Source organism: Artemia franciscana, chromosome 8 (genome assembly GCF_032884065.1).
Source record: "Artemia franciscana chromosome 8, ASM3288406v1, whole genome shotgun sequence".
In the NCBI taxonomy this organism is placed as follows: Eukaryota; Metazoa; Arthropoda; class Branchiopoda; order Anostraca; family Artemiidae; genus Artemia; species Artemia franciscana.
The window spans coordinates 41,454,213-41,480,738 of record NC_088870.1 but is presented as its reverse complement, the minus strand read 5'-3'; the positions used below and the strand labels follow the sequence as shown (position 1 = coordinate 41,480,738).

The 26,526-nt window shown below is 35.6% G+C and overlaps 1 protein-coding gene across 1 annotated transcript; it reads right to left on the bottom strand.

Moving 5' to 3' along the window:
* Window positions 1-14,559: 14,559 nt before the first annotated feature.
* LOC136030678 (zinc finger protein 32-like) lies at window positions 14,560-15,027 on the bottom strand. Its single transcript, XM_065709745.1, has one exon. It carries the CDS (start codon window positions 15,025-15,027, stop codon window positions 14,560-14,562), a length of 468 nt encoding a protein of 155 aa, XP_065565817.1.
* Between the last annotated feature and the right edge of the window lie 11,499 nt (window positions 15,028-26,526).

Genomic DNA, 26,526 nt, shown 5'->3' with positions numbered 1-26,526 from the left:
CCACACCTGTATGTCAAATTTTTTTTGTGTTTATCAGGGGGGAGATTTTTATTGAATCAAGTTTGACATACTAAAATTTTGCTTAGGTTTTGAAGACCTTAAAAATCTTCTTTAGAAAAATAGTTAATCTTTCCTAACTGTCGAGGTTACCCACGTTCAAAAATCGTGTACACCATTTTGTGTAGCATGGATTTCTCGGCATTATTTAAAAAACGATCGGAAATTAATTTTTTTTTTTTTCAACTGAAAGATAGGATTGACATTAAAACTTAAAACGAACAGAAATTTTTTCGTATATGAGGGTGCTTTTCCCTCTAAAAAAAAATAAATAAAAAGACATTGCATTACTGCTTCTGTATTAAATTTAGATTAAAAACGGGCAAAGATTAATATTTAGACGGGCAAAAGTTTTTTGAAGAAAGTAAAAAGCGAGGTTGAAACTTAAAACGAATAAAAATTATTGCTTCATAGTCTATGTAACATATATCAATAAAGCTAGAACAAATAAATCAAATAATCATATTTCCCTATCTTAGTAGGATTATATAAAACTAGCGCTTTTTTGAGAACACAAAACAATATAGGAATTTCAGTTCAATAAAGGTAAACCTATTAAGACCAGTTTTTACATTATACAAATAAAGTTTTTTTTTGTAATACTAAAGTGTATTTCTTACAATTTAAGATTGTTTATTACTCACTATTCGTATTATAGCCGGTGTGACCAGAATGTGACCTGATAAATTAATCCAATATTTCTGTATGCTGTTAGGTGAGTTTGCGATTATTAAAAAAGTATTTATTTTTATGCTTATGTTCTTAGGATAATTTTAATTATATACTGAATTAAATAAAAAAAACTAGTTTTTTTTTAACTGAAAGTAAGAAGCGACATTAAAACTTAAAACGAACAGAAATTACTCCGTATATGAAATGGGTTGTCCCCTCCTCAACGCCTCGCTCTTTACGCTAAAGCTTTTAATTGTTTTAAAAAGTAGAATTGTGGTAGAGTAAAACTTCAGCGTAAAGAGCAAGATATTACGGAGGGGACAACAAATTTCATATACGGAGTGATTTCTGTTCGTTTTAAGTTTTAATGTCGCTCCTTACTTTCAGTTAAAAAAGAATAGTTTTTTTTTATTTAATTTATGAACGTTTTTAAATTAATGCATGTTTGATTTTGGCTCTCCGCACATGAATTATTAAAATGAAATTTGCATATTAATTCTTTTTTTTTTTTTTTTGGCTAAATGGCTTTCTCTTAGTTTTGATCAGACGATTTTGAGAAATAAGGGGTGTGGAAGGAGGCCTAGTTGTCCACCCATTTTTCGGTTACTTAAAAAGGCAACTAGCACTTTAAACTTTTAACAAACGTTTTTATTAGTAAAAAATATGCGTAACTTAAGAATTAACTTATGTAACAAACTTTTATATTCTTATATTTTTATTATGTGTACGAGGGGGTTTGTACCCTCGTTAATACCTCACTCTTTACACTAAATCGCAAGTTTTGTCCCAATTCTTTAAGAATGACCGCTGAATCAAAAAGGCCGTAGAATAAATAGTTGAAATTACTAAAAATACTTTAGCATAAAGAGCGAGGCATTTATCTCCTCCTAAACACCTCGCTCGTTATGCTAAAGTATTTTTAGAACCCCTGATATGTGTAATAATCTCTATTCGTTTTAAGTTTCAATGCTACTCCTTACTTTCAATTCGAAAAACGTTTTCATGTTTATTTTTTCATTTTTTTTTATAGTAATACTAGAAAATCCTGCGCCCTTTTCAGTGAATTTTTCTTCCCCCTTGACATATTCCTCCAAGGAAAGATCCTCCCATATATCCCCCTCCCCTCAACCCCACCCCCAAACCAAAAACATCCCCCTGAAAACGTCTGTACACCTCCCAATAACCATTACTATATGTAAAGACTGGTCAAAGTTTGTAACTTGCAGCCCCTCCCCCAGGGATTTTGGGGGAGTAAGTCATTCCCAAAGACATGGTTATTATGGTTTTCAACTATGTGGAACAAAATGGCTATCTCAAAATTTGATCCGTTGACTTTGGGAAAAAATGAGCGTGGGAGGGGGCCTAGGTGCCCTCCAATTTTTTTGATCACTTAAAAGGGGCACTAGAACTTTTCATTTCCGTTAGAATGAGCCCTCTTGCGACACTCTAGAACCACTTAGTCGATACGATGACCCCTGGGGAAAAGAAAAAAAAAACAAAAAACAAATAAACACGCACCCGTGATTTGTCTTCTGGCAAAAAAATACGAAATTCCACATTTTTGTATATAGGAGCTTGAAATTTTTCTGTAGGGTTCCCTGATACGCCGAATGCGATGGTGTGAATTTCGTTAAAAGGCTAAGAGTATCCCAAGTTGGAACAAAACTCCAATTTTAGCTTAAATAGCGAGGTGTTTTGTAGGTGGCAACCTCCCTCATTCACGCATAAATTGGGTTGATGGAACAGTTGATGGTATTAAGATGAAGCTTACAGTGTGTGTTGAAGAAACCAAAGGTGCTATGCCTATATTGCTGCTAATACTGCTACAACTATTGCTACTGCGCGATCTAAGGTTATTTAGGTGAAGCTTTTAAGGAATATTTAGGTGGACGTTGAACTAAATCAAAACAGACTATGAGCATGTGTTCTTCCAAAAAGTTTGACAAAGCAATATTTAAAGAACAACTTGTGTTATTAAGTCAGACCTTTAAGGGTAAGTTGTGGGGGATATTGAACTAGCGAAAAGCCACATTGTGTATACTTTTAATATTACTACAGCTACTAAAACTAATGACGAACAGGATATTAAAGTGAAAATTTCGGGAACGTTAGGAGGAGTTTCAATTAAACGAAAAAACTGTATGTATGCAGTTTTTCAAAAGGGCATAGAAGCAATATTATTGGCAACACCACTCTACAATATCCATAAATATAATTGAAACTTGAAAGAGCTAATTTGATTCGAAATTAAAAGTTCTGGTGCTCTTTTTAAGAGTAAAAAGAATTTTGAAGGCAAGCAGCCCTTCTCTCAAGCCCATTCATTTTCCTAACGCATTCAGTCAAAATTTTGATAAAGCCATTGTGTTTAGCACAGTAGAACGGTCCAGAAACTATATCTTTAGGGATATTGGGCATGCCCCCCCCCCGCAACTATGAAACTCGACCATTATGCTTTAAAAGTAAGTGTTACCCTAAACTAAATCAAAAGCCTTGTGCTTAATGTTGCGAATAAGCCACCAGAAATATATCGAGAACGACTAGGGGTATTAAATTGAAACTTTTGAGGCTACTACTATTACTACTTATACTCTTATAATTTAAATGAATACAAATGGTGTAAGCGTATTCAGGTTGTCAAAGAGCAAATATAGAATCTTTTGAGGATGATATTAAGTTTATTTTTCAGGTCAACTTCAGGAGCTATAAAATCAAATTAAAAAGTACTGTTTATGCCAGGATTAAAAGTGTTGAAAAAGTTTCTCCACCGTACAATTAGCAACCCAAACTATAAATTCTTATAAAAAAAAAGGAAAAGATATACAAAATTAAAAATATGAAAAAAATATGTCTATAAAACAAACAGAAGCTAATTTAAGAAAATTTTTACACAGAACAAGTTTTTCAAAGAAAACCAAAGAGATCCTTTAAGCCAAAAATGAGCAGAAATAGAGTCAATTAATCTTCCAGGCGTATAACTACCACAAATCGCTATCAATAAGTAAATGAAACTCAAAACGAGCTGAAATTACAATAACTAGCCCGTCAAACTAAAAACAAGCAAAAATTAACATGAAAAGGGCTGACAGCCCCCATGTATTCTCAAGAACAGAACATAATATGCGCTTAATAGTCAGTAATTCTTTAATAGCCACACAATCACATGCCAAGTACCGGGTTTATGCTTCAAAATCAGCTACATAGTTTTTTTTTCCTAACTGACATATTGACATTTCTGACCATTAAAATGATCTACAAAAGGTCACAACTTTAAGGTAGAACCAGTATTTTTCCCAAGGTGGTTGCATCAAACCTACAGTAACGCCATGGCATCAAGAAGAGGCTCACATTGTCTGTGGTAAGAAGATAAATGACATATGGAGACTATGTGTAGCCTTTATTTTCCACAAAATGGGCTTAGATTCCATCAAAATTTATATAAGGGTATCTTGAAGGAAGGCTGGCTCCCAAGTGATGTGTGGTGCTAGAAACTGCCTGATCTGCGCAGAATCACTCTTGGTCAGTCACTGTAAATAGAGACTACACAGTCAAAAAGGTCACTGGAGGAGGTCCGGTTGTTAGCCCAAAACTGAGAGCTGTGGAGGTCAACATCTGTTGCCTTATGTGCTTCAAGGCGTGGGAAGACCCAAGTAAAAAATAATTGATGTCAAAGAATTTGTTAGCTCATTTGATTAAACTCGGAGGTTTATTTTAGAACATAGAAGCTTACAATCAGACCGTAGCAGAGATTTGGCCCAAGGTACTTAGATTCCCTTTTTCTATCAGCTTAGACTAACAGTTTGATGAATATAGGAAAGTAAATATTAGTGCTAAAATTATTGGATATACAGTGGGAAAACATTCATTTTTTGAAAATGAAACAAACAAACATTCATTATCAAAGGGGCCTTTGATAACATTTCTCATGCATCTGCACTGCTCGCTTTAATTCATGCTGGATTGCCCCTAGCTGTCATTCGAGTCCTTCGCTCTTGGTATTCTGGATTAAAGATCCGTATTTGTCCGAGTTCGTCTTCATCTCAGTTCAAATTAATTCGAGTGGGTAGAGGAATTAGACAAGGAGGAATTATTTCTCCTTTTATATTCAATTCATGTTTAGCTACTGCCCTTAATTCTCTTTCCTGCTCTTTTGTTTCATTATCTCGAAATCTGTCTTACATTGCATATGCTGATGACATTATCCTTCTAAGCCGGTCTAAGTCTAGTCTTGTTTCTAATTTTAACATTTTAATTAATTGTTTAAAAGGTTTGGGCCTTTCTATCAGTTTTGAAAAATGTCAATTTTTTGTTCTAAATTGTTTAGAGGATAGTGTCAAGGCGACTCAATAGTCGTCGCCAATAGTCGCTTATTTGGGATTACCTTATGCTGCTTCGAAAAGAGATTTTAAACCAGTCCTGGTTCAGCATGTTCAGATGAAACTACGCAAGGCATTTGGTCTTTTAATTCGTTTTCGGGGTCTTTACCGTTGGGACGTCCTTGGTCGTATGTATAGCGCTGTTGCTCTGCTTCACGTATTGTTCCCGTCCCTCCTCTTCCGTGATTTCAGACCTTCTGATCTATCGCCCATTAAAGTTTCTTATTTTAAATTTTGTCAATTTTTACTTGGTTTCCCCCTTTCTTTTAGTAACACTGAGAATGATTTAAAGCTTAAAGTGAAGGATCCTGTAGTCTGTATAAAGAAAAAATATAAAACATTTGAAGATAAGGAAAAAATTAGCCTTTTAGGGCAAATTTTTTCCGTTTTTAGCAACAGTTCTGGCTCTTGATGATTTATAGGCTAAATCATTTAGTAAGTGTTTTTGTATCTTTTTTTGTTTCTCTTTTTAAGTGTTTGATCAATATTTGATATGTTTTGATTGTAAGTGTTATCATTTGTCTTTTCTTTATATTGTATTGTAGCCTACTCCTCATTGTTTGAGGGAAATGAAGAAAATAAATAAATACCCAAAAGTTCCGCCGATTGTAGTTGGTTAAATAAAATGATGTGTCAACCCACGCCATTAGGTCCAAGATAATTCGTCACGGTTTTTGTGATTAACAACTTTCCAGAAGTGTTTTCCAGATCATTTGATCCAGATTGTTGGAATTTTGACTCTTCCCTTGTACCGTAGCCACCTTTGTGAATCCCCTTAGAAATAGGCATTTAGCGACCATCTCTTAACATTCAAGCTTGCGTATGTATCCACTCCTATAAACATGAGAGAAGACTGTGAAGAATTAATAATAAGCAACTTACGTTGTTTTATTTTTTAGTTTAGTTTGCATGCTTAAGACACTTGTAGAGCATTCTTTTATCGAAATTCTAAATGAACTCAATAAACTGCTGCGATATTCTGAACTAAAGCACAAATTTCAATCAAATCTGAAGAAAAATTATAAGGCTGCATATGAGTTGACCGCAATTTTTTCATTCATTCTATGTTTTTTCTTTAGCAATTTGAAAATTAACACATTTTTAATGTGTCTTATATACAGTTCATTAACATTAATTATCTACAGCGACAAGTGTGAAGGTGATTCAGCAAAGAAGCATGATGATATGAGCTTTTATTTGCATGTGGGTCAAATAAAACATGGAATGTTACGCGATCAATAACGGAGACGTGGTATCGCGGATGACAAGCAGAGACCGCGTAACCCAACAAATTTTCAATTTACACATCCTTAACAAGGTCGTATTTAACGAAACATTTTATATTGACTGGCTATCGAATTCACAGCCACGCTGATTATCGAAAAAAATGAATGTTTTCCCACTGTATATCCAATAATTTTTGCACTAATATTTACTTTCCTATATTCATCAAACTGTTAGTCTAAGCTGATAGAAAAAGGGAATCTAAGTACCTTGGGCCAAATCTCTGCTACGGTCTGATTGTAAGCTTCTATGTTCTAAAATAAACCTCCGAGTTTAATCAAATGAGCTAACAAATTCTTTGACATCAATTATTTTTTACTTGGGTCTTCCCACGCCTTGAAGCACATAAGGCAACAGATGTTGACCTCCACAGGTCTCAGTTTTGGGCTAACAACCGGAGCTCCTCCAGTGACCTTTTTGACTGTGTAGTCTCTATTTACAGTGACTGACCAAGAGTGATTCTGCGCAGATCAGGCAGTTTCTAGCACCACACATCACTTGGGAGCCAGCCCTCCTTCAGGATACCCTTATATAAATTTTGATGGAATCGAAGCCCATTTTGTGGAAAATAAAGGCTACACATAGTCTCCATATGTCATTTATCTTCTTACCACAGACAATGTGAGCCTCTTCTTGATGCCATGGCGTTACTGTAGGTTTGATGCAGCCACCTTGGGAAAAATACTGGTTCTACCTTAAAGTTGTGACCTTTTGTAGATCATTTTAATGGTCAGAAATGTCAATATGTCAGTTAGGAAAAAAAAAACTATGTAGCTGATTTTGAAGCATAAACCCGGTACTTGGCATGTGATTGTGTGGCTATTAAAGAATTACTGACTATTAAGCGCATATTATGTTCTGTTCTTGAGAATACATGGGGGCTGTCAGCCCTTTTCATGTTAATTTTTTCTTATTTTTAGTTTGACGGGCTAGTTATTGTAATTTCAGCTCGTTTTGAGTTTCATTTACTTATTGATAGCGATTTGTGGTAGTTATACGCCTGGAAGATTAATTGACTCTATTTCTGCTCATTTTTGGCTTAAAGGATCTCTTTGGTTTTCTTTGAAAAACTTGTTCTGTGTAAAAATTTTCTTAAATTAGCTTCTGTTTGTTTTATAGACATATTTTTTTCATATTTTTAATTTTGTATATCTTTTCCTTTTTTTTTATAAGAATTTATAGTTTGGGTTGCTAATTGTACGGTGGAGAAACTTTTTCAACACTTTTAATCCTGGCATAAACAGTACTTTTTAATTTGATTTTATAGCTCCTGAAGTTGACCTGAAAAATAAACTTAATATCATCCTCAAAAGATTCTATATTTGCTCTTTGACAACCTGAATACGCTTACACCATTTTTATTCATTTAAATTATAAGAGTATAAGTAGTAATAGTAGTAGCCTCAAAAGTTTCAATTTAATACCCCTAGTCGTTCTCGATATATTTCTGGTGGCTTATTCGCAACATTAAGCACAAGGCTTTTGATTTAGTTTAGGGTAACACTTACTTTTAAAGCATAATGGTCGAGTTTCATAGTTGCGGGGGGGGGGCATGCCCAATATCCCTAAAGATATAGTTTCTGGACCGTTCTACTGTGCTAAACACAATGGCTTTATCAAAATTTTGACTGAATGCGTTTGGAAAATGAATGGGCTTGAGAGAAGGGCTGCTTGCCTTCAAAATTCTTTTTACTCTTAAAAAGAGCACCAGAACTTTTAATTTCGAATCAAATTAGCTCTTTTAAGTTTCAATTATATTTATGGATATTGTAGAGTGGTGTTGCCAATAATATTGCTTCTATGCCCTTTTGAAAAACTGCATACATACAGTTTTTTCGTTTAATTGAAACTCCTCCTAACGTTCCCGAAATTTTCACTTTAATATCCTGTTCGTCATTAGTTTTAGTAGCTGTAGTAATATTAAAAGTATACACAATGTGGCTTTTCGCTAGTTCAATATCCCCCACAACTTACCCTTAAAGGTCTAACTTAATAACACAAGTTGTTCTTTAAATATTGCTTTGTCAAACTTTTTGGAAGAACACATGCTCATAGTCTGTTTTGATTTAGTTCAACGTCCACCAAAATATTCCTTAAAAGCTTCACCTCAATAACCTTAGATCGCGCAGTAGCAATAGTTGTAGCAGTATTAGCAGCAATATAGGCATAGCACCTTTGGTTTCTTCAACACACACTGTAAGCTTCATCTTAATACCATCAACTGTTCCATCAACCCAATTTATGCGTGAATGAGGGAGGTTGCCACCTACAAAACACCTCGCTATTTAAGCTAAAATTGGAGTTTTGTTCCAACTTGGGATACTCTTAGCCTTACAAGTAGTTGCAATAGAAGCAGTAGTAGCAGTAGTTGTAGTAGTAGTAGTAGTAGTAGTAGTAGTAGTACTAGTAAATGTAGCAGAATAGAATGTCAGATTGCGCAGTAGCAATTGTTGTAGTAGCATTAGTAGCAGTATAGGCATAACGCCTTTGGTTTCTTCAACATCCTTTTCAAAACACGCTGTAAGTTTCATCTTAATGCCACCAACTATTCCTGAAGCATTTCTGACACATCCACTTGATAACCCGTATGGGCATAGCATGTTTCGAATTAGTTTCATGCAGTTTCTATTATACCCCAAAATTTTCGCATTAGTACCCTTAGTTTTAACAGCAGTAGCAGTAGTAGTAGCAGTAGAATTAATAGTAGTAGCCTAAGCTTTGGTAGCAGCAGTATTAATAGAAGTAGTAATAATAGTAACAGCAGTAGTAGTATGAGTAGATGCAGTAGCATTAAGATTCAAATATTTCTTTTGGTTAGTTCAACATACCTCACAACAAGCCCTGTTAGTTTCAACTTTACACAGCAAGCTACTCCTAAGATATTGTTGTTGCGCCCTTTTAACAACCTGCATGAAGACGTTGTGATTCAGCTAACCTTCCCCCTCAAAATTCCTTGATATTTTCACCTTCATACCCTTAGGCATAGTTGTAATAGCAGTCACAGTAGTAGTATTGATATTACTAGTAATAGCGTTGAATAGCGATAACACTGCTAGCAGCAATAGTATTAGCATTTACAATTAGCCACTGCTATGACATTGTTGATATGTCCGTTTGATAACATCTATGTTCATATAACTCTAGAAATTTTCACCTCAATGCTCTTAGCCCTACAAGTATTTACAACAGAAGCAGCAGCAGTAGTAGTAGTAGAAGTTGTAGTAAAATTTTAGCAGTAACAGTAACAGTAGTAGTAGTAGTAGAATTAGTAGTGATGTGCACATATTGCCTTTTGGTAATATGATTTTCCCCTTTAAGAATTAATAGAAATCTTTCTCTGAAAGTTCCAACTTAATACCCAAATCAATTCTTAAGATACGCAAATTCGACAATGTTCACGCACGTACCGCCTTTTGATTTTGTTCAAATTTTCCCTCAATATTGTAAATAGAGTAGTGTGGTAGTAGCATTGATGGTAGTTGTAAAAGTATTGTAGCGTGCAAATATTGTCCTTTTGATCCTCTCCCTTATTATTTTCTTAATTTTCAAAATTGATATACTCAGTTATTCCTGTGTTACACCCTTTTGACAGCCTGTATACACATAACATTTTTTGGTTTAGTTCAAGACCCCCTCAACATCCTCTGAAAGGCACACTTGTATGACCTTCTTCTTTTTAAGAAGTAAAGTTCAAACATGCATACCTTTACAGCCCTTTACAGGGCTGTATACCAAATTTACAGCCCTTGTCACGAGGACTGTGGGGAGGTTAACATCCCTAAGGACATAATTACTGGTCTTTTCAACAATGTCGAACAAAATGGCTCTCTTGAAATTTTGATCCGATGTGTTTTGTGGAATGATGGGCATAGGGGGTTTGATTGCCCTCCATTCACATTTGAATCTTAAAAAAGATACTAAGACTTCCGACTTCCCATGAAATGAGTTCCATCTGATCCAGAGCTTATACGATCAACCGTTACGTAGAAACCTTATATGTCCCGGGGTATAGCTTACAACCCTTTCACATGGTCTGTGGGGGCTTATGTCTAGCCTAAAGACATTGTTATATGATTTATGGACTATTGGTAACGAAACGTTTATCTCACAATTTCAATTAAATACGTTTTGAGAAAAAAGGGTGTCAGGGAGGGGGAGGGGGCTAGTTGCTCTCCATCATGTTTAACTCTTAAAAGGGAACTAGAACTATACATTTCCAATCAAATGATTCTCTTCTAAAGTTTCACGACTACCCTTCCATAAAAACCTTATATCCCCGTGGGGCACAACTTACAACCCTTACTCCTAGACTCCAGGGGATTCTGTCAACCCCAAAGGCAATAACAGAACCAAAGGTCTTCGAATCTTGTGAGATCGGTCATTTCAAAGGAAATTGCCAAATCTATTACCCTTTTTGGTTAAAACCGTGACATTGCTTGCCTGTATTCATAACATTTCATGTTTACAAATGAAGTTCATGGGAATTAAGTGCAACCTACGAAATAGTCGTAAAAACTCCAATGATAATTTATCCTTTTTAAGCCTATAACGTATAATACATATTGATTCGTCTACATGGATGGATCATTGGAATAAATCAATGTTTTGAGTATCAAATTTTAAAACAAAAACAAAGGTTTTCCGATGGAAGTGAAAAGCGAAATTGAAGCTTAACACCAACAAAAATCATTGCTTCATAGTTTCTGCAATATGGTTAAAATGAAGTGACCCGTGGTACTTCACCATTTTTGTAAATATTGATGAAAACCAGCACTTTACTAAATTAAATAAAAAAACAAGTTTTTTTTAATGAAAGTAAAGAGCGACATTAAAACTTAAAACGAACAAAAATTACTCCGTATATGAAAGGGGCTTTTCCTCCTCAACGCCTCGCTCTTTACGCTAAAGTTTAACTCTTTCTCTTAACTCTACTTCTTAAAACAGTAAAAAATTTTAGCGTAAAGAGCGGGGCGTTGAGGAGGAAAAGCCCCTTTCATATACGGAGAATTTCTGTTCGTTTTAAGTTTTAATGTCGCTCCTTACTTTCATTAAAAAAAAACTTGTTTTTTTATTTAATCTCTGGACGTTTTTTAATTAATGCATGTTTTGATCTTGGCTCTCCGCACATAAATAATTAAAACGAAATTTGCATATTAATTTTTTTTTTTGGCTAAATGGCTTTCTCATAGTTTTAATTGGAAGATTTTGAGAAAAAAGAGAGAGGGAGGAAGCCTAGATGCCCTCCAATTTCTTTATTACTTAAAAAGGCAACTAGAACTTTAATTTTTTTAAGAACATTTTCATTAGTAAAAAAAATATACATAATTTACGAATTAAACTACGTAGCGAACTTCTATATTCGTATTTTTTTCATTGCGTATGTGAGGGAGTTCACCTCTCGTCGATACCTCGCTCTTTACACTAAAGCTCAAATTCTGTCCCAATTCCTTAAGAATGGCCCTTGAATAACAAAGGCTGTAGAATAAATAGTTGAAATTACTAAAAATACTTTAGCGTGAAGAGCGAGGTATTATGAGGAGGTAAACCCCTCATGTGCGCAATAATTTCTGCTCGTTTTAAGTTTTAATGCTGCTCCTCACTTTCAGTGGAAAAAAAACTTTTCATATTTATTTTTTCATTGTTTTTATAATTAATGCTAAAAAAACCTGCGCCCCTTCATTGAAAGTCTCTTCCCCTATGAGAAGTTTTACTATGGAAATATCCTCCCACGTAACCCCCCCCCCCACCTCAACTCTCCCTCTCAAACCAAAAAATCCCCCTGAAAACGCCCGTACACTTCCCAGTAACCATTACTATATGTAAACACAGGTCAAAGTTTGTAACTTGCAACCCCTCCCACGGGGACTGCGGGGGAGTAAGTCGTACCCAAAGACATAGTTATAAGGTTTTTCGACTGTGGTGGATAAAATGGCTATCTCAGAATTTTGATCCGGTGACTTTGGGGAAAAATGAGCGTGGGAGGGGGCCTAGGTGCCCTCCAGTTTTTTTGGTCACTTAAAACAGACACTAGAACTTTTAATTTCCGTTAGAAATGAGACCTCTCGCAACATTCTAGGACCCCTGGGTCGATACGATCACCCCTGAAAAAAAAAACAAAAAAAAAACAAATAAACACGCATCCGAGATTTATCTTCTGGCAAAAAATGAGAAATTCCACATTTTTGTAGATAGGAGCTTGAAACTTGAAAAATAAGGTTCTCTAATACGCTGAATCTGATGGTGTGATTACCGTTAAGATTGCATGACTTTTAGGGGATGTTTTACACTATTTTCTAAAATGAGGCTAATTTTCTCAGGCTCGTAACTTTTGATAGGTAGGACTAACCTTGATGAAAGTTATATATTTAAAATTAGCATTAAAATGCATTTTTTTTTATGTAACTATTGGTATCAAAATTCCATCTTTTAGAGTTTTGGTTACTATTGAGCCGGGTTCGTTACCACGAACTGTTTGAAACACAAAATCGACGCAGCAAAACAAGATTAGGCATCCTTAGCTAGCTCCAATAAAAAAAAAAAAAAAACATTTTACTACGATTGAAAATCAGACAAATTTATTCAGGCTTGTAGCTTCTTATGGGTAACACTAAACTTAATGGATTAAAATGTATGGCTTTTTATTGGTGTGGAATCTCGAATGCGGAACGAGATTACCTTTCGAACGAAAGTTCTTCGTACATATGTTACACTAATGTGGCTTTTCACTGCTGTGGATTTTGACGTGTTGAACGAGACAACCTTTCCAACGAAAATTTTTCGTGCATATGTCGCACTTGTATGGCTTTTCCCTGTTGTGCGTCGATTTTTGGTGTTCAAAGAGATTACATTTATGAGAAAAACTCTTATCGCAAATATCACACTTGTATGGCTTTTTACTGGTGTGGAGCCTCAAGTGCCGAACGAGACTACCTTTCAAACGAAGGTTCTTTGTACAGATTTCACACTTATGTGGCTTTTTACTGCTGTGGATTTTGAAGTATTGAACAAGAACACCTTTCCATCAAAAATTCTTCGTGCATATGTCACACTCGCATGGCTTTTCACCGGTGTGAATCCTTAAGCGGCGAATGAAATTATGTTTAAAATGAAAATTCTTCGTGGATATGTCATACGTGTATGGCTTTTCGCTACTGTTTGTTGGTTCATGTTGTTCAATGATATTACCTTTCTTAGAAAAGCTCTTGTCGCAGATGCCACGCTTTAACGGCTTTTTGACTGTGTGTAACATCAAATCTCGAACGAGACAACCTTTCCAACGAAAATTATTTATGCCTGTGTCATAATTGTATGTCTTTGGTTGATGCGTAAATAAAACAAATTTTCCTTCCAAATATTTTACGGTTGTTATATTTTTCCCTTATTCACCCTTTTATTTTGTATTGTTCCTCTATATGGCTTGGTACTTTCCCCTCATTACTTCGTCCAGTCCGTGTGATCCAGAATAATGCTATCCGATTTTTTTTGTTGTGTGGGGAACCGGGAGTCCTACAGTGAAATAGATAGTGAAATAGATAGTGAAATAGAATGCTTGCAGCTGGATTGCGTGATTTTTATACATAAAGTATCATAATAAGGGCCTTCCAGATTGTTTTGCAGGCATATTTTGTGAGACGGCAGATGTTAACCAACACGATACTCGGATGCGAGGAAATATTGAGGTTCCTCGACTTGCTTCTAGTAGTTTTTATTTTTCTCTTATTTTTAAAGCTTCCAAGCTTTGGAACAAACTTGATGAGGATATTAAGGATAATGGTAATTTTAACGAGTTTAAATCTTATTTATGTGTGGAGTTGCTTAGTAGGTATGCTTTCGAAACAGATTAACTATATTTTCAGTGGGTTGCTTTTCTGAATTTTTCAATGTGTTTTTTTTGGGGTTTTATATTGCAGTGTTCCGTTGTTTATTTTTATGCTGGTTTCGGTAAATGGTCTCATGCTCCATGCTCTCTTCTTGTTTTCTTTTTAATTTTAGCACATCCTCGCGAACTCCGCTTTTGTTGTGCTATTGTACAAACATGATTTTTTTCAATAAAATTGTTCTACTACTGCTACGTTGCTATGTATCGATTTTTGGTGTTCAGTGAGATGACCTTTCTGAGAAAAGCTCTTATCGCAAACACCAAACTTGTATGGCTTTTCACCGGTGGGAAATCTCAAATGTAGAAAAGAGAATCTTTCGAACGAAAATTCTTTGTACATATTTCACACTTGTTTGGCATTTTACTGATGTGGACTCTCAAGTACTGGTCGATACTACTTTTCAAGTGAAAATTCTTCGTGCATATGTCACACTTGCGTTGCTTATCAATGGTGTGGATTCTTAAGTGTTGGACAAGACTACCTTTCGAACGAAAGTTATTTGCGCATATGTTATACTTGTATGGCTTTTCACTGGTATTGATTCTCAATTGTTCAAAAAGATTATCTTTCAAACAAAAATTACCCATGCATAAGTCACACTTGTATGGCTTTTCACTGGTGTGGATTCTAAAGTGCTGAACGAGACTACCTTTCCAACGAAAATTCTTAGTGAACATGTCATACTTGACATACGGTGAATCTAAGAATCCACTGTTACTAGCTGTTACTATGACCACTGTTACTAGCAATGCTACTGCCATTGTGACTGTGACTGTAAATACTCAGGCAACTTCTACTATTACAATTAAAACTATATAACTAAATCAAAAGAGTTTAACTGAATCCTGTTTGTCAAAATGGAAAGTGCATCCACTTTGTCAATAGGACTTATCTGCAATATATCACGAATAGCAAATGTTATTATAGTGTGAATTTCATTGAATATTGAGGGAGGTGTCGCAAAAAAAAAGACACCATCTAAGTGGTCAAAAGGGCGTATCTGAGCGTATCTCTATTGATCTCAGGAACGGCTATGGTATTAAGTTGAAACTTTCCTGGAATGCTAAGGAGGGTGTTAAGGAAAATCTAAACACAATATATATATATATATATATATATATATATATATATATATATATATATATATATATATATATATATATATCCAGGTTGTTAAAACGGAATATCGGCATAAACACAATATATATTAAGGTTGTCAACACGCCATTTTCGAAACAAACTGCTAGTTTGGGAGGAAATTAATGTTAATCTGTCCTTTTTTTCTTCTTCTTGTTATTAAAGTGGGTATTGAGTCCCGGTTATGCCTGGCAAGGTTCTCTCCTCCCAGGTAATCCAGGAGGTCATGTCCCCTCTCATTCGTATTTGAGCCTCCCCTTAGTATGTGATGTGCATTGGCATCAAATGATGATGCTAAAGTTTCGTTTCTACAAAGTTCAACCAGTTTTTTTTATCCTCGCTGGTGGGGTCCTATCATCATGAAGTATATAAAGCACACTAAATATCACATTGTCAAATCCTACTACATTTCTAATCACTATAGCTTCAACATCCCTAGAACAGTAATTAGATTGTCCATGTTTTTGGAGTTATAAGTGCAAGCACTAGGAGCAATGCCTACCTTGTTATGTGTATCCATTTCGGTGTACTTAAAATACTCTTTCACTTGATTTGCAATGATCCAGGGATCCAGCACCAGTGCTGTAAATGTTTGTCTTCTTACCAACAGTCACACAATTTTGCCTGAAGCATCCTAACAACGATGAAAATTGGTTTGCCAAAAATTTAAGCTCTTTGTCTTACTTGCTGATATTGAGAAAAACACCAAAGCTGTGAAGAAGGTGCCGACTCGTCATCTATTGTGAGCGACGAGCGGTATATTCTATTGTGTTGTATGTTCTCAGGGTTTTCTGACACAGCTCTTTGATATGCATGTGTCCCATTATAAGAATTGGAAGTTGGAACTTGCGGTTCTCAGTTTGTTAAACCTGATCCTTGTCAACTAAGTGAGTACATCTAATGTAAAGGGAAGAGACACAAGAATGAGGATCTTTCTTGAAAGACACGAGAATCTTTCTTGACATCTTCCGTGACCTGGTTGTACTTATTTTCCCCCGCTCAGCAGACCCATTGTAGGGCCCCATAAGTCTAATTTACTTTTCCGGTGGACTACAACGAGGTTTTTCCTCAGAAATTTTTCTTAGGATGTGCATCATCTGGCGCCAGAGCCTGGTATTCCAGTTGTGTGCCATGCATCACCTCGGTTTACCCATGCAGCCGTATTTTCGTCCCAGCCTCGGACCCTGATTTAGTCTCCTCCAAACATTGGGAGAATATGCCCAGACTGAAAATGATGCCCCTTCGGATTTTGTCATCGAGTGCATTATTAATTCACTGTTCATCGTCAGGTTTCAAATTTATGCAGCGACTGATCACCGCCGTAATTGGGATAAGTTTGGCAACCTCCACGAAGCTTGTTTGTTCCTCGGCCGCCAGAATACGCTTTTTCTTACTCTTTTCATTTCCTATTTTCTTTCGCACCATAATTCCGGAACCATTAATGATGGTAGCAACTCTAGGGATTATCCTCCTTCTCAATCCTAGCCCTTTTGACAATTGGCACCCCTTTAGATTTGGTATTATTTGATTTATTTTGTTACAGGGCTTGCCTACCCCTTATTTTCCGTTTCTAAAGGGGCCTTCTTCAATGGTGTCCAGAACCCTCAATAAGGCTTTACCCTTTCCTTGGGATAGTACCAACCACAGGCTTCAGACCATTTTGGGCAAGTAGTTTTCAAACCTACCACTCGTCGGTCTTCGGCAGTAGACAGTACTCTATCCTCTGATAATTGTAATAGAGCGACATTCTTTCATTTCGGATTACTCTCTATTTTGAATGCCTATTGTTTCTGTTTTCTTCGGACTCCTTCTCAAAGGTCTGAATCTGAGAGGCTTTTTCTGTTACGAGCGTTAATTCAGACGAATTACCATCCAGCAAAACATCTGAGTCTACACTCATGTCTTATGGGAATGATGATCCGTGATTTTACCAAACGAATCATCATTACAATCCATATAATTGCAATAAAACAAAAATCTTGCTAGAACTTAAGCCCCTGGCTTCAATTTTACCATGGAAAATCAACTGGATAGCCTGCGGATATCAGCGTGTCGTGATGCCTTGGTAGAGTCTCTCGCGCGCCATCCAGGCCTTTCCTCTGGTTTGCCACCCAGAGCATATCTGTAAGATGCGATATTATTCGCCAAATGATGGAAGATCCTCCTGCTTGGATAGAACAGTTTTGGGCCCCTTCACTTGGTTTGGTTTTCGGCAGGAACACAACTAAGTTTTATCCAATGTACCGTTCCCTCCCCTTTCTTCCAAAATCATGCATTCCCCCACCCCAAAACAAAATGTCAGTTACATTAGCCTGCCCTAGCTTTGTGGTATATCCACAAATGTACTGTCTCATGGCAAGACAATTAGCAAGGCGAGTAGTGGCTGAGTGGCGACTGAAATTAGCAGTATTGTGCTCCTATTTGGAAATAGGTAGAACATGGTTCACTACTTTCAGGCACACCACGTGAAGGTTGTTGTCACGCACTGGGGGCTTCTTACACAAAAAGTTGTATTGAGGTCCCCATCTTTATTCGCTGATATAAAGCACAGATTAGAACTTGATTGTTACATGTAGTTATATTTTCTAAGAATGATTTTATAACGGGTTTAACAGACAAGAGAAAGAAAAAAAAGATTATTATTGTGAATTTTGCAAAAGTAAAATGAACACAATCCAGGGTGGCTGTCCCCTGTTTGTCTTGTTCATCACGGTAAAATAGAATGATTTTATCACTGGATCATTTCAAGTGACCTATTGCAACTGGGAGAGCAAATTTGAGAGCATTTTGAAGGAAAAAAAAACTGTCACAGGAAGGCACTAACGATGCAAATATTTCTTGGTGCCTTTAATACTTAAATTTCCTTTATTCATTGAAAAAATCTACTAAATGCATAGGTTTACTGCTCATGTACGCACAGAGGTGGACAATTTGACATTCTGCCCCTACGTAATATTGAGGTCTGTCATTTACATTGTCATATTTTTCTTTTTCTTCTTCTTTGTGTTTGCCTATATGAAGACGCTAATACATAATTATCCACATAACTCCTGGGCCTTCTGCAGCTGGGATCATACCCTTAGCCGATTTTTACCAACCACATATAAATATATTAAAACACCACCGAGGGGTTGCCGACTTCCCGTTACCTGGTCTACATCTCGGAAAACCGCGTGTGTCGCACCGTTCCGCCGGGCTTGGTATAGTTTCGTCACCCTCAAAATAGTTCCGACACGCTTAGCACAGTTCTGCCACGCTTGACATAATTCTGCCATGCTTGGCGCATTTCCACCACGCTTGGCACAGTTCAGCTATGTTTGGCACGGTTCCGCAACGCTTGGCACTCTTGTCACGCATCACCAGATGTACATGATTTCTTAGTGTCGGCAATCTCTCGGACACTAAAGGGGTATTAGGGAGATCGTTATAACTTTAGAGTTTGATCTCAAATCCTTCGTGGTTGAAGAAGAGTCTCGTAACCCCCGCACTGTGATAACCTTGCATTTTTCCATATAATTCGCCTATTATTTTGTTGCTGGGCATTCTAGGGTATCCTATCTGTATCTAAGAAATGTAAATTGTATATAACTTGTTTTTTCTTAACTTTGTATTGATAAAGAGAAACTAACCAAAGTAGTATCATATTCATTTTACTTCTTACTGTCTCTCGTGGTCAAAAGGAGGATTGAGCTAGGTCCAGCGCCAATGGGGTAGCTGTTTTGAGACTAGAATTGCTAACCGATTGAACTTGCAACTTTTTGTCACCATGGCCTTGAAGTAGAGTGAGGGGCTTATCTACGACCCAATCCAGATGAGACTGTAGTCACAGTTGCGTTGCAGTGTTGTCCCAGACATTTTTAGGAGCTACCGCGTCGATATTGTCCATTTATTTTGGCTCTCAAGATGCTAGACCAGGACTTAAACGTGAAATTCGTAGGAGAGGTGGAGAAGCATGAAGAGCTGTACAACTATAAACTTCCTGCGTTCTCAAGGAAAGAAGTGACGGAGAAAGTATAACGAAGAAGACACCATGCACATAGTAAATTAAATTCCTAAATTAAATTAAATTTATACATTAAATTAAATTAATTTAAATTTATTAATTAATTAAATTTATTAAATTAAATTAAACTAAATTAAATTAAATTCCTTTTTTTGTAAAGGATGGTGTACAGGGTGTTTTTTTACATTGTGCTAGTACTGCTGTTCAAAGTATAAAATACTCATTCTCTACACTTTTCTAAAGATTACATAGTTGGGGGGGGGGGTCATTTGTTAGTAGTATTTACAATTTAGTAGGTACATTTTTCTTTGCTATTATGCTAAGATTCTTGTTAATCATTTAATGCAGCGCTAGATTTGACACTCGTAAGCTTAAGTGTTCCAAATTTGTTGATCTAATTCTTTACCCTAATTATCTCAACAGAAAAATTCAGTTTAGCGCCTTGTTAAACCCTCCTATAATGTGTTGTTTTCTTCGAGGACAGCCAATATGTGACTCACTTTTACGCTCACAGTATTACTCACGTAGTAAGAAATAATAGTAGGATAAAATTTGTTCATAACGCAATACACATACAATACCATACTATACTAATCCCCTAAAGGCTCATTGGCCTGTAAAGTAGGGAGAAGACAGTTATACGGGTTACCAGAGCCATTCCTATGGTTAAAGGCACCCTGGGAAAAATTAATTACAGCAACCCCCTTCCGACACAACTATGAGCAAAAAAGGCTAAATCAAAGTAAAAAATCTGATCAAAGTGGGCATTCCCCAGCCACGGTGCTTTCCAGCTGCAGCACCCGGGGCAGCTAACCCGGTTGACCCCTCCCTTAGAACGGCTGTGCGGGTAAATTTCTAAATGAAAAATATACGCTCTGGGCTCAGCGTTTTGTTTATTATTAATCTTTGAATAAGCAGGAAATACTAATATGGAAGATGATGTTAGTTATGATCTCAACAGTTGGTTTATTAGAGTTTTTCATATACAGATGAATCATAATGCTAAATAAAGTCAATTTGAAAAAGGACTTCTTCCAACTTAAACTTAATAAGATGATTTTTTATTGAGTATTGATTATTTAAATCTTTAAAATATTTATGGCAAGAGCACTGAGCGGGAATTGAATACCCGCTACCCGCATGGCAGATGAGCCTTTTACCATTGAACCTGCGATGATCGAATGTGAAATGTTTGAATATGTATAGTGTGTGAGCAGTTTAATTTGCTCTGGATTGTGAATTTATTTTTATACATTGGGGAGACGGAGGACAAAATACAGTTCAAGCTTAACTCTGGCTACTGAACATAACCTAACTAACTTAACATAACTATAAAAAGATATGCTTTCATTCTATTTAAAAACCAACATTCATTGAAAACTTTACAGAAATTGAAGAGAAAAACAAGAAAAAGTGTGCTTCTTCATCTTGCATTTCTGTGTACATTATTGGGCCTTGGGTCACAGAAAACATTGCAAAACCTGTAGTTAAGGACCGGAAGAATAATAGTAACCAAAACTCTAAAATTGAAGTTTTAATAACGAAAAAAAAAAAAACAACAACAAGAGAATCTACTTTTTACGGTGATTCAAAATATTACGTAAATGAGACGCGTGGATCACATTCGCCACCCTGACTTTAGGGTGATTTTTAAGTTATTTTTTTTTTTTGCGCTTAAGCAAGGTGTGGGAAACTTAGCCAAAAACCTTTCTTTGTAAGCCACAGAATGACTTGCTATAGAATCACTTGTCAACCTTTTTAGTTTCAAGACTACTGAAAAATAAAGTCAGTCACCTCACGACTACTTTATAATAACCATTAATTTGAGTGTAATAATCCGTTTTTGTTGGCAGTGCAAGTAAAAGCAATACGCCTTAATGTGTTATTTATTTGGGCACTCTGGCACACGAAGTAGTGATCTTAAAAACATTGGGGGAGGGCTCAATCAATTGGAAATTGAAAGTTTTAGCGCCCTTTTGAGAGCCATGAGTGATGGCTCTCAAGATCCTTTTTATCTTTTTTATCTCCTCCATATCCTTTTTTGCACTTCGCCCATAAACCCTAAAGACAAGTGATCAGAATTTTTAGAAAGTAACTTTGTTCAAAATAGTCGAAAGTAAGTTACTTGGCACCCCTGGGTAAAAGTCGTAAATAGTCCAAATTTCCAATGGTTTAAAAATAAGTTTTTTTTAGTGGAAAAGTGAGGCTTTCATGCTTATTGGTACTAGGAAACATAAGTTTTAGTTTTGGAGAAGTCCCATGGTTCTGGTGGTTTCGGAATTGAATACTAAATTTTAGGCATTTGCGTGTTAGAATTACGGAAGCCATTAAACCTACATTAAAGGAACCAAACAGAAGTTCGGAGGATGAAAAAAGACATAAGGAACTCCAAGAGTGATACAGGTGAGAAAGGACTAACAAATGTGAGAAGGCGCTAAATAAAGTCAGAAGAAATTAAATCAACTCGGTAAAAACTATAACTATCGAAAGGATAAAAAGGAAGTCGATGGCACAAACGAAATAATGAAGATACTAGCCCCCTCCTCTGGGTTGTTACACCTGGGTTTTTTTCTGTGGATCTCATATTAGCAAGCTGAGATCAAACACATAACGCCACCTTGTGTTACAACCTTGACTTAGAAATTCATTTCAAAAAATCTTTTACATGACAAAAATTTCTAGAATCTCATTCTAAAAGCATAGACAAATTTGAACGTTCTAATAATTTAGACTTCATATATCTCCAATTTTAACAGCGAAAGCCTTTTTATATCAGGAATATTTAAATTTGTAATAATTTTAAAATTTTGTTTTCTCAAGTCAAGCCTTTACTATGCAAACATTTTTCGATTTTTTAACAATTTATTCTTCCTAGTTTTACAATTCTGATATCGAAGGCATTTTTTATAAAATGGATCTTTATTTTCTTAAGAATTTTGCAGCTTTAACTCTTTTTGATTTAGTTTTCTCAACTAAAGTCTTAATCACCCAACATGCTTGATTTTAAAACAATTTTGACTTCTTACTTATCGAATTTTAATAGTAAAAGCCTTTTTATAACAGGAACCTTTATTTTTTAAAGAATTTTGGAGCCTTTACTCTTTAGTATCTAGTCTTCTCAAGTAAGTTTTTGTTATGGATAAAATTTTGAATTCCAAACAGTCTTTAACTTGCAGAAATGAAAAAGTTAGATCCTAGATATTTTTACCATGCAAAGGTTTTTGACAATGAAGTCCAAAATTGAAGATGATGCTACTACAACAGTACTAGGTGATTTGGTGGTGGTGTGAGTATAGATCTGATGTGGTGTTGATTTCAGATTGCTAATATGAGACCCACGGTTTGATTCCGTGCGTAATCGCAGGGAGGAGGGCTTCCAACTGTCGTTTACCGTGTTTTCTTTTTTATGACGGTTTCAATATCTATATTTTCTTCTGAGTTCATTTAGTTTCTTCTGACTTTCTATAGTCCCTTCTGACCTTGTTAGTCTTTTCTCGCCTATTTATCACGCTTGGAGTTCCTTAAGTCCTTTCTGATCCTCCCGAATTCTGTCTGGTATTCTTGGCTTCCGATATCCTAACATGTATTATTTAAGGCCTAAACCACCAGGACCAGGAGACTTTTCCAATGCTAAAACTAATATTACCTAGTACCCCTAAATTGTCCGATTGTATAAACACAAACTGAAAATAGGCCCCTCCTGTTCACATGAATTATAATTAAACAAGGATAAAATATATATATAACACTCCATGCTAACATAAAATACTTTGAAAGGGTGTGGCCAAAGAAAATAAGAATTTCATATTACATTAAAATGAGGGATTCGGGAAAATTTCACCCAAAGGTCGCAGGCTCCCTCAGCCTGTTTGTATAGCAAAGTAAAACTTTCTTAAATAAGCTGAAGTTTGAAATAAATGCTAAAGGGAACATTTTACATCACAAATGATTCTTACATAGAAGGCCTCGAAGAAATGTGATATTAAACTTGCGCACGCTAAATTGACAGTTTTCAATCTGTCTGCGAGAAATTTGAAATTTGAGTAGAAAGAAACCAGACATCTGTCTATCTTCTTTGAAAAATAGTTTGGAAATTATGACATATCAAACTTGCTGGAAAAAATTACGTACAAGACAAGTGGACGGACGGTTTAGAAAACCACAACTCAATGCAATTAAACCGACCTATATATGATGTGCTTTAGTCCTAAAGGGAAACGAAAGAATTGTAGGTAAGCCATTTATGATAAAAGAAAGAAAAATGTAAAATTTCCGCGTGTAGACAGATAAAACAATAAAAAAGGTCGTGACCTAAAGATAAGACCGCAAAGGGCCACGGTAAAATGTACGAAAATTTGTAGCCATGTAGATCTAAACATGTCTTTCTACTTCTAGGGGTGATTCCCCACCCATTGGAATTGTGACTTACAGGCTAAGAAGTAATTGTTAACTATTTGGAGTGCACTGTATGCCTACCGTAACCTATTCTTTATATTATTCAAATATATTGTAGTTATAGTTATATATAACTATACATACTATATATTATATATATAGTTATATATGTAGTTATATAGTTATATATTCTGCATGAGAATATTAAAAATACTCCCTTTTAAATTCTAGATGAATTTGGGATAAATCATTATCTAAGATGTAAAATTTAAAACTATAATAAGAATTCAACAAAGTATTTGTTGTCCCTTCCTCCTAACTAGGTTTTTTTTATTTCATGTTTGATTTGAAAGAAAATGCCAATGAGCTGAGTTTGCAACGTAAAACTAAATTTCATGAGAACAGGCACTTTTGAGATGGCCTTGAGGTACCCTATTTGGGGGACGCTAATTTTAAATATTACTTTTGGAAAAGCAAATTCTTCTATTTTCAAGAGTATATTTGAAATACTAAATTAGAAGTTAGAATCCTAACTGCCAAAGCAGAATTTCATATGATCAGATTTCATTCAAAACCACAATCTAGAATACAAAATCCAAAACCATGCGTTTTTTTTCTTTAGTTTTTAGATAAAAAAGGGTTTAGTTTCATCTGTCAACGATTCAAAATAAACTCTTATACAATAATTAATCGTCAAATATTACTTAATCCCCCCTCGCGCCAACAGTCTTCATTTCTATTAGAAATGATCGTCCAATATTCTAAATACAAGTTAGTGATCAATCACAAGAGAAAAAAGAAATGTATGTATCATTAATCTACTAACATTAAAAAAAACTTAATATGAAACTAATTACGAGTTGTCTTACGATCCGTAGCAAAATTGAGATGGCTAATTTGGCGTTAAAACATTCAATTTTATGATCAGCCGCATAAACCGTTGTGTATATTGGCTATGTTGATGTGTAGCTAGTCATTTTTCTGACGTGAGGAAGCTATATTTACAACAGTTATACGGTAGGGCCTTTTTTTTTTAGAAGATTTGTTTTCCTTTTTTAACGTCAACCGGAAAAGTGCAAGATTGTTCCCCCCCCCCCAGAAGAATCAGAGAATATTTTACCTAACGAAGTCTGTAGGGTCACCTCCAAGAAGGCTAGCTTGAAAAAAGGAAAAATCTAAGCCCAAAATAGACTTTTTTTTCTTGTTTTAAATCACTGGACTGACGAACACAACGGACTAATTTTTATCTGCCAATTAGTGGTAAAGGGTGATCTAGTTGACAAAACTGTCCTTTTAGACCCTTACTTTTAGACTGTTCCTGGGGTTTGTCCTAAAGTCCACCAAGAAACTTGAAAAGGGGATTGACTAACTGCTGGAAAAAATCTGCTTACAGCATAACGTAATTTATTCCTTGTTAATTTAAATAATAAAAAAACACGTTTTTTTAACTGCAAGTAAGGAGCGATATTAAAATTTAAAACGAACAGAAATGATTCCATATATGGAAGGGGTTGTCCCTTCCTCAGCGCCCCGCTCTTTACGCTACAGTTTGACTCTTTGTCACAACTCTACCTTTTAAAACATTAAAAACATTTTAGCGTAAAAAGCGAGGCGTTGCGAAGGGGACAACCCCTTACTTGCAGTTAAAAAATAAACTTGTTTTTTATTTAATTTCTGAACGTCTTTGAATTAATGCATGTTTTGATTTTTTTTTGCTCACCGTACATGAATAAATAAAACGAAATTTAAATTTCGTCAATACCTCGCTCTTTACACTAAAGCTTGAATTTTGTCTCTAATCTTTAAGAATGACCCCTGAATCACAAAGGCCGTAGAATAAATAGTTGAAATTACTAAAAATACTTGATCGTAAAGAGCAAGGTATTGTGGAGGAGACGAACCCCCTTATATACGTAATATTTTACGTTCGTTTTAAGTTTTAATGCTGCTCATTTCTTCCAGTTGAAAAAAATATATTTATTTTCTCATTGTTTTTTAAATAATGCTAGAAAAATCCTTCACCTCCTTCATGGACCCCCACCCCAATGCGAAAAAGTTCCTCTGAAAACGTCTGTACACTTCATAATAATCATTACTATACGTAAACAATGGTCAAAGTTTGTAACTTGCAACCCCTCCCGCGCGGACTGTGGGGGATTAATTTCTCCCCAAAGACATAGTTATTAGGTGTTCGACAAAGTTGAAACGAATGGCTGTCTCAAAATTCTGATCTGGTAACTTTGGGGGAAAATGTACGTGGGAGGGGGCCTAGGTGCCCTCCAGTTTTCTTTGGTCACTTAAAAATGGCACTAGAACTTTTAATTTCCGTTAGAATGAGCCCTCTCGTGACATTCTAGGACAACTGGGTCGATGCAATCACCCCTGGGGAACAAAAAAAAAACAACAAAAAACAAATAAACACGCATACATGATCTGTCTTCTGGCAAAAAAAAAACAAAATTCCTCATTTTTGTACATATGAGCTTGAAACTTCTAAAGCAGGGTTCTCTGATACGCTGAATCTGATGGTTTCATTTTCATTAAGATTCTATGACTTTTAGGGGGTGTTTCTCCCTATTTTCTAATATATGGCAAATTTTCTAAGGCTCGTAACTTTTGATGGATAAAACTAAATTTGATGAAACTTATATATTTAAAATCAGCATTAAAATGCAATTCTTTTGATGTAACTATTGGTATCAAAATTCTGTTTTTAGAGTTTTGA

Excerpts from the sequence above, each read along its gene's own strand:
- LOC136030678 (XM_065709745.1), bottom strand. The coding sequence starts at position 15,027 with ATGGCAGTAGCATTGCTAGTAACAGTGGTCATAGTAACAGCTAGTAAC.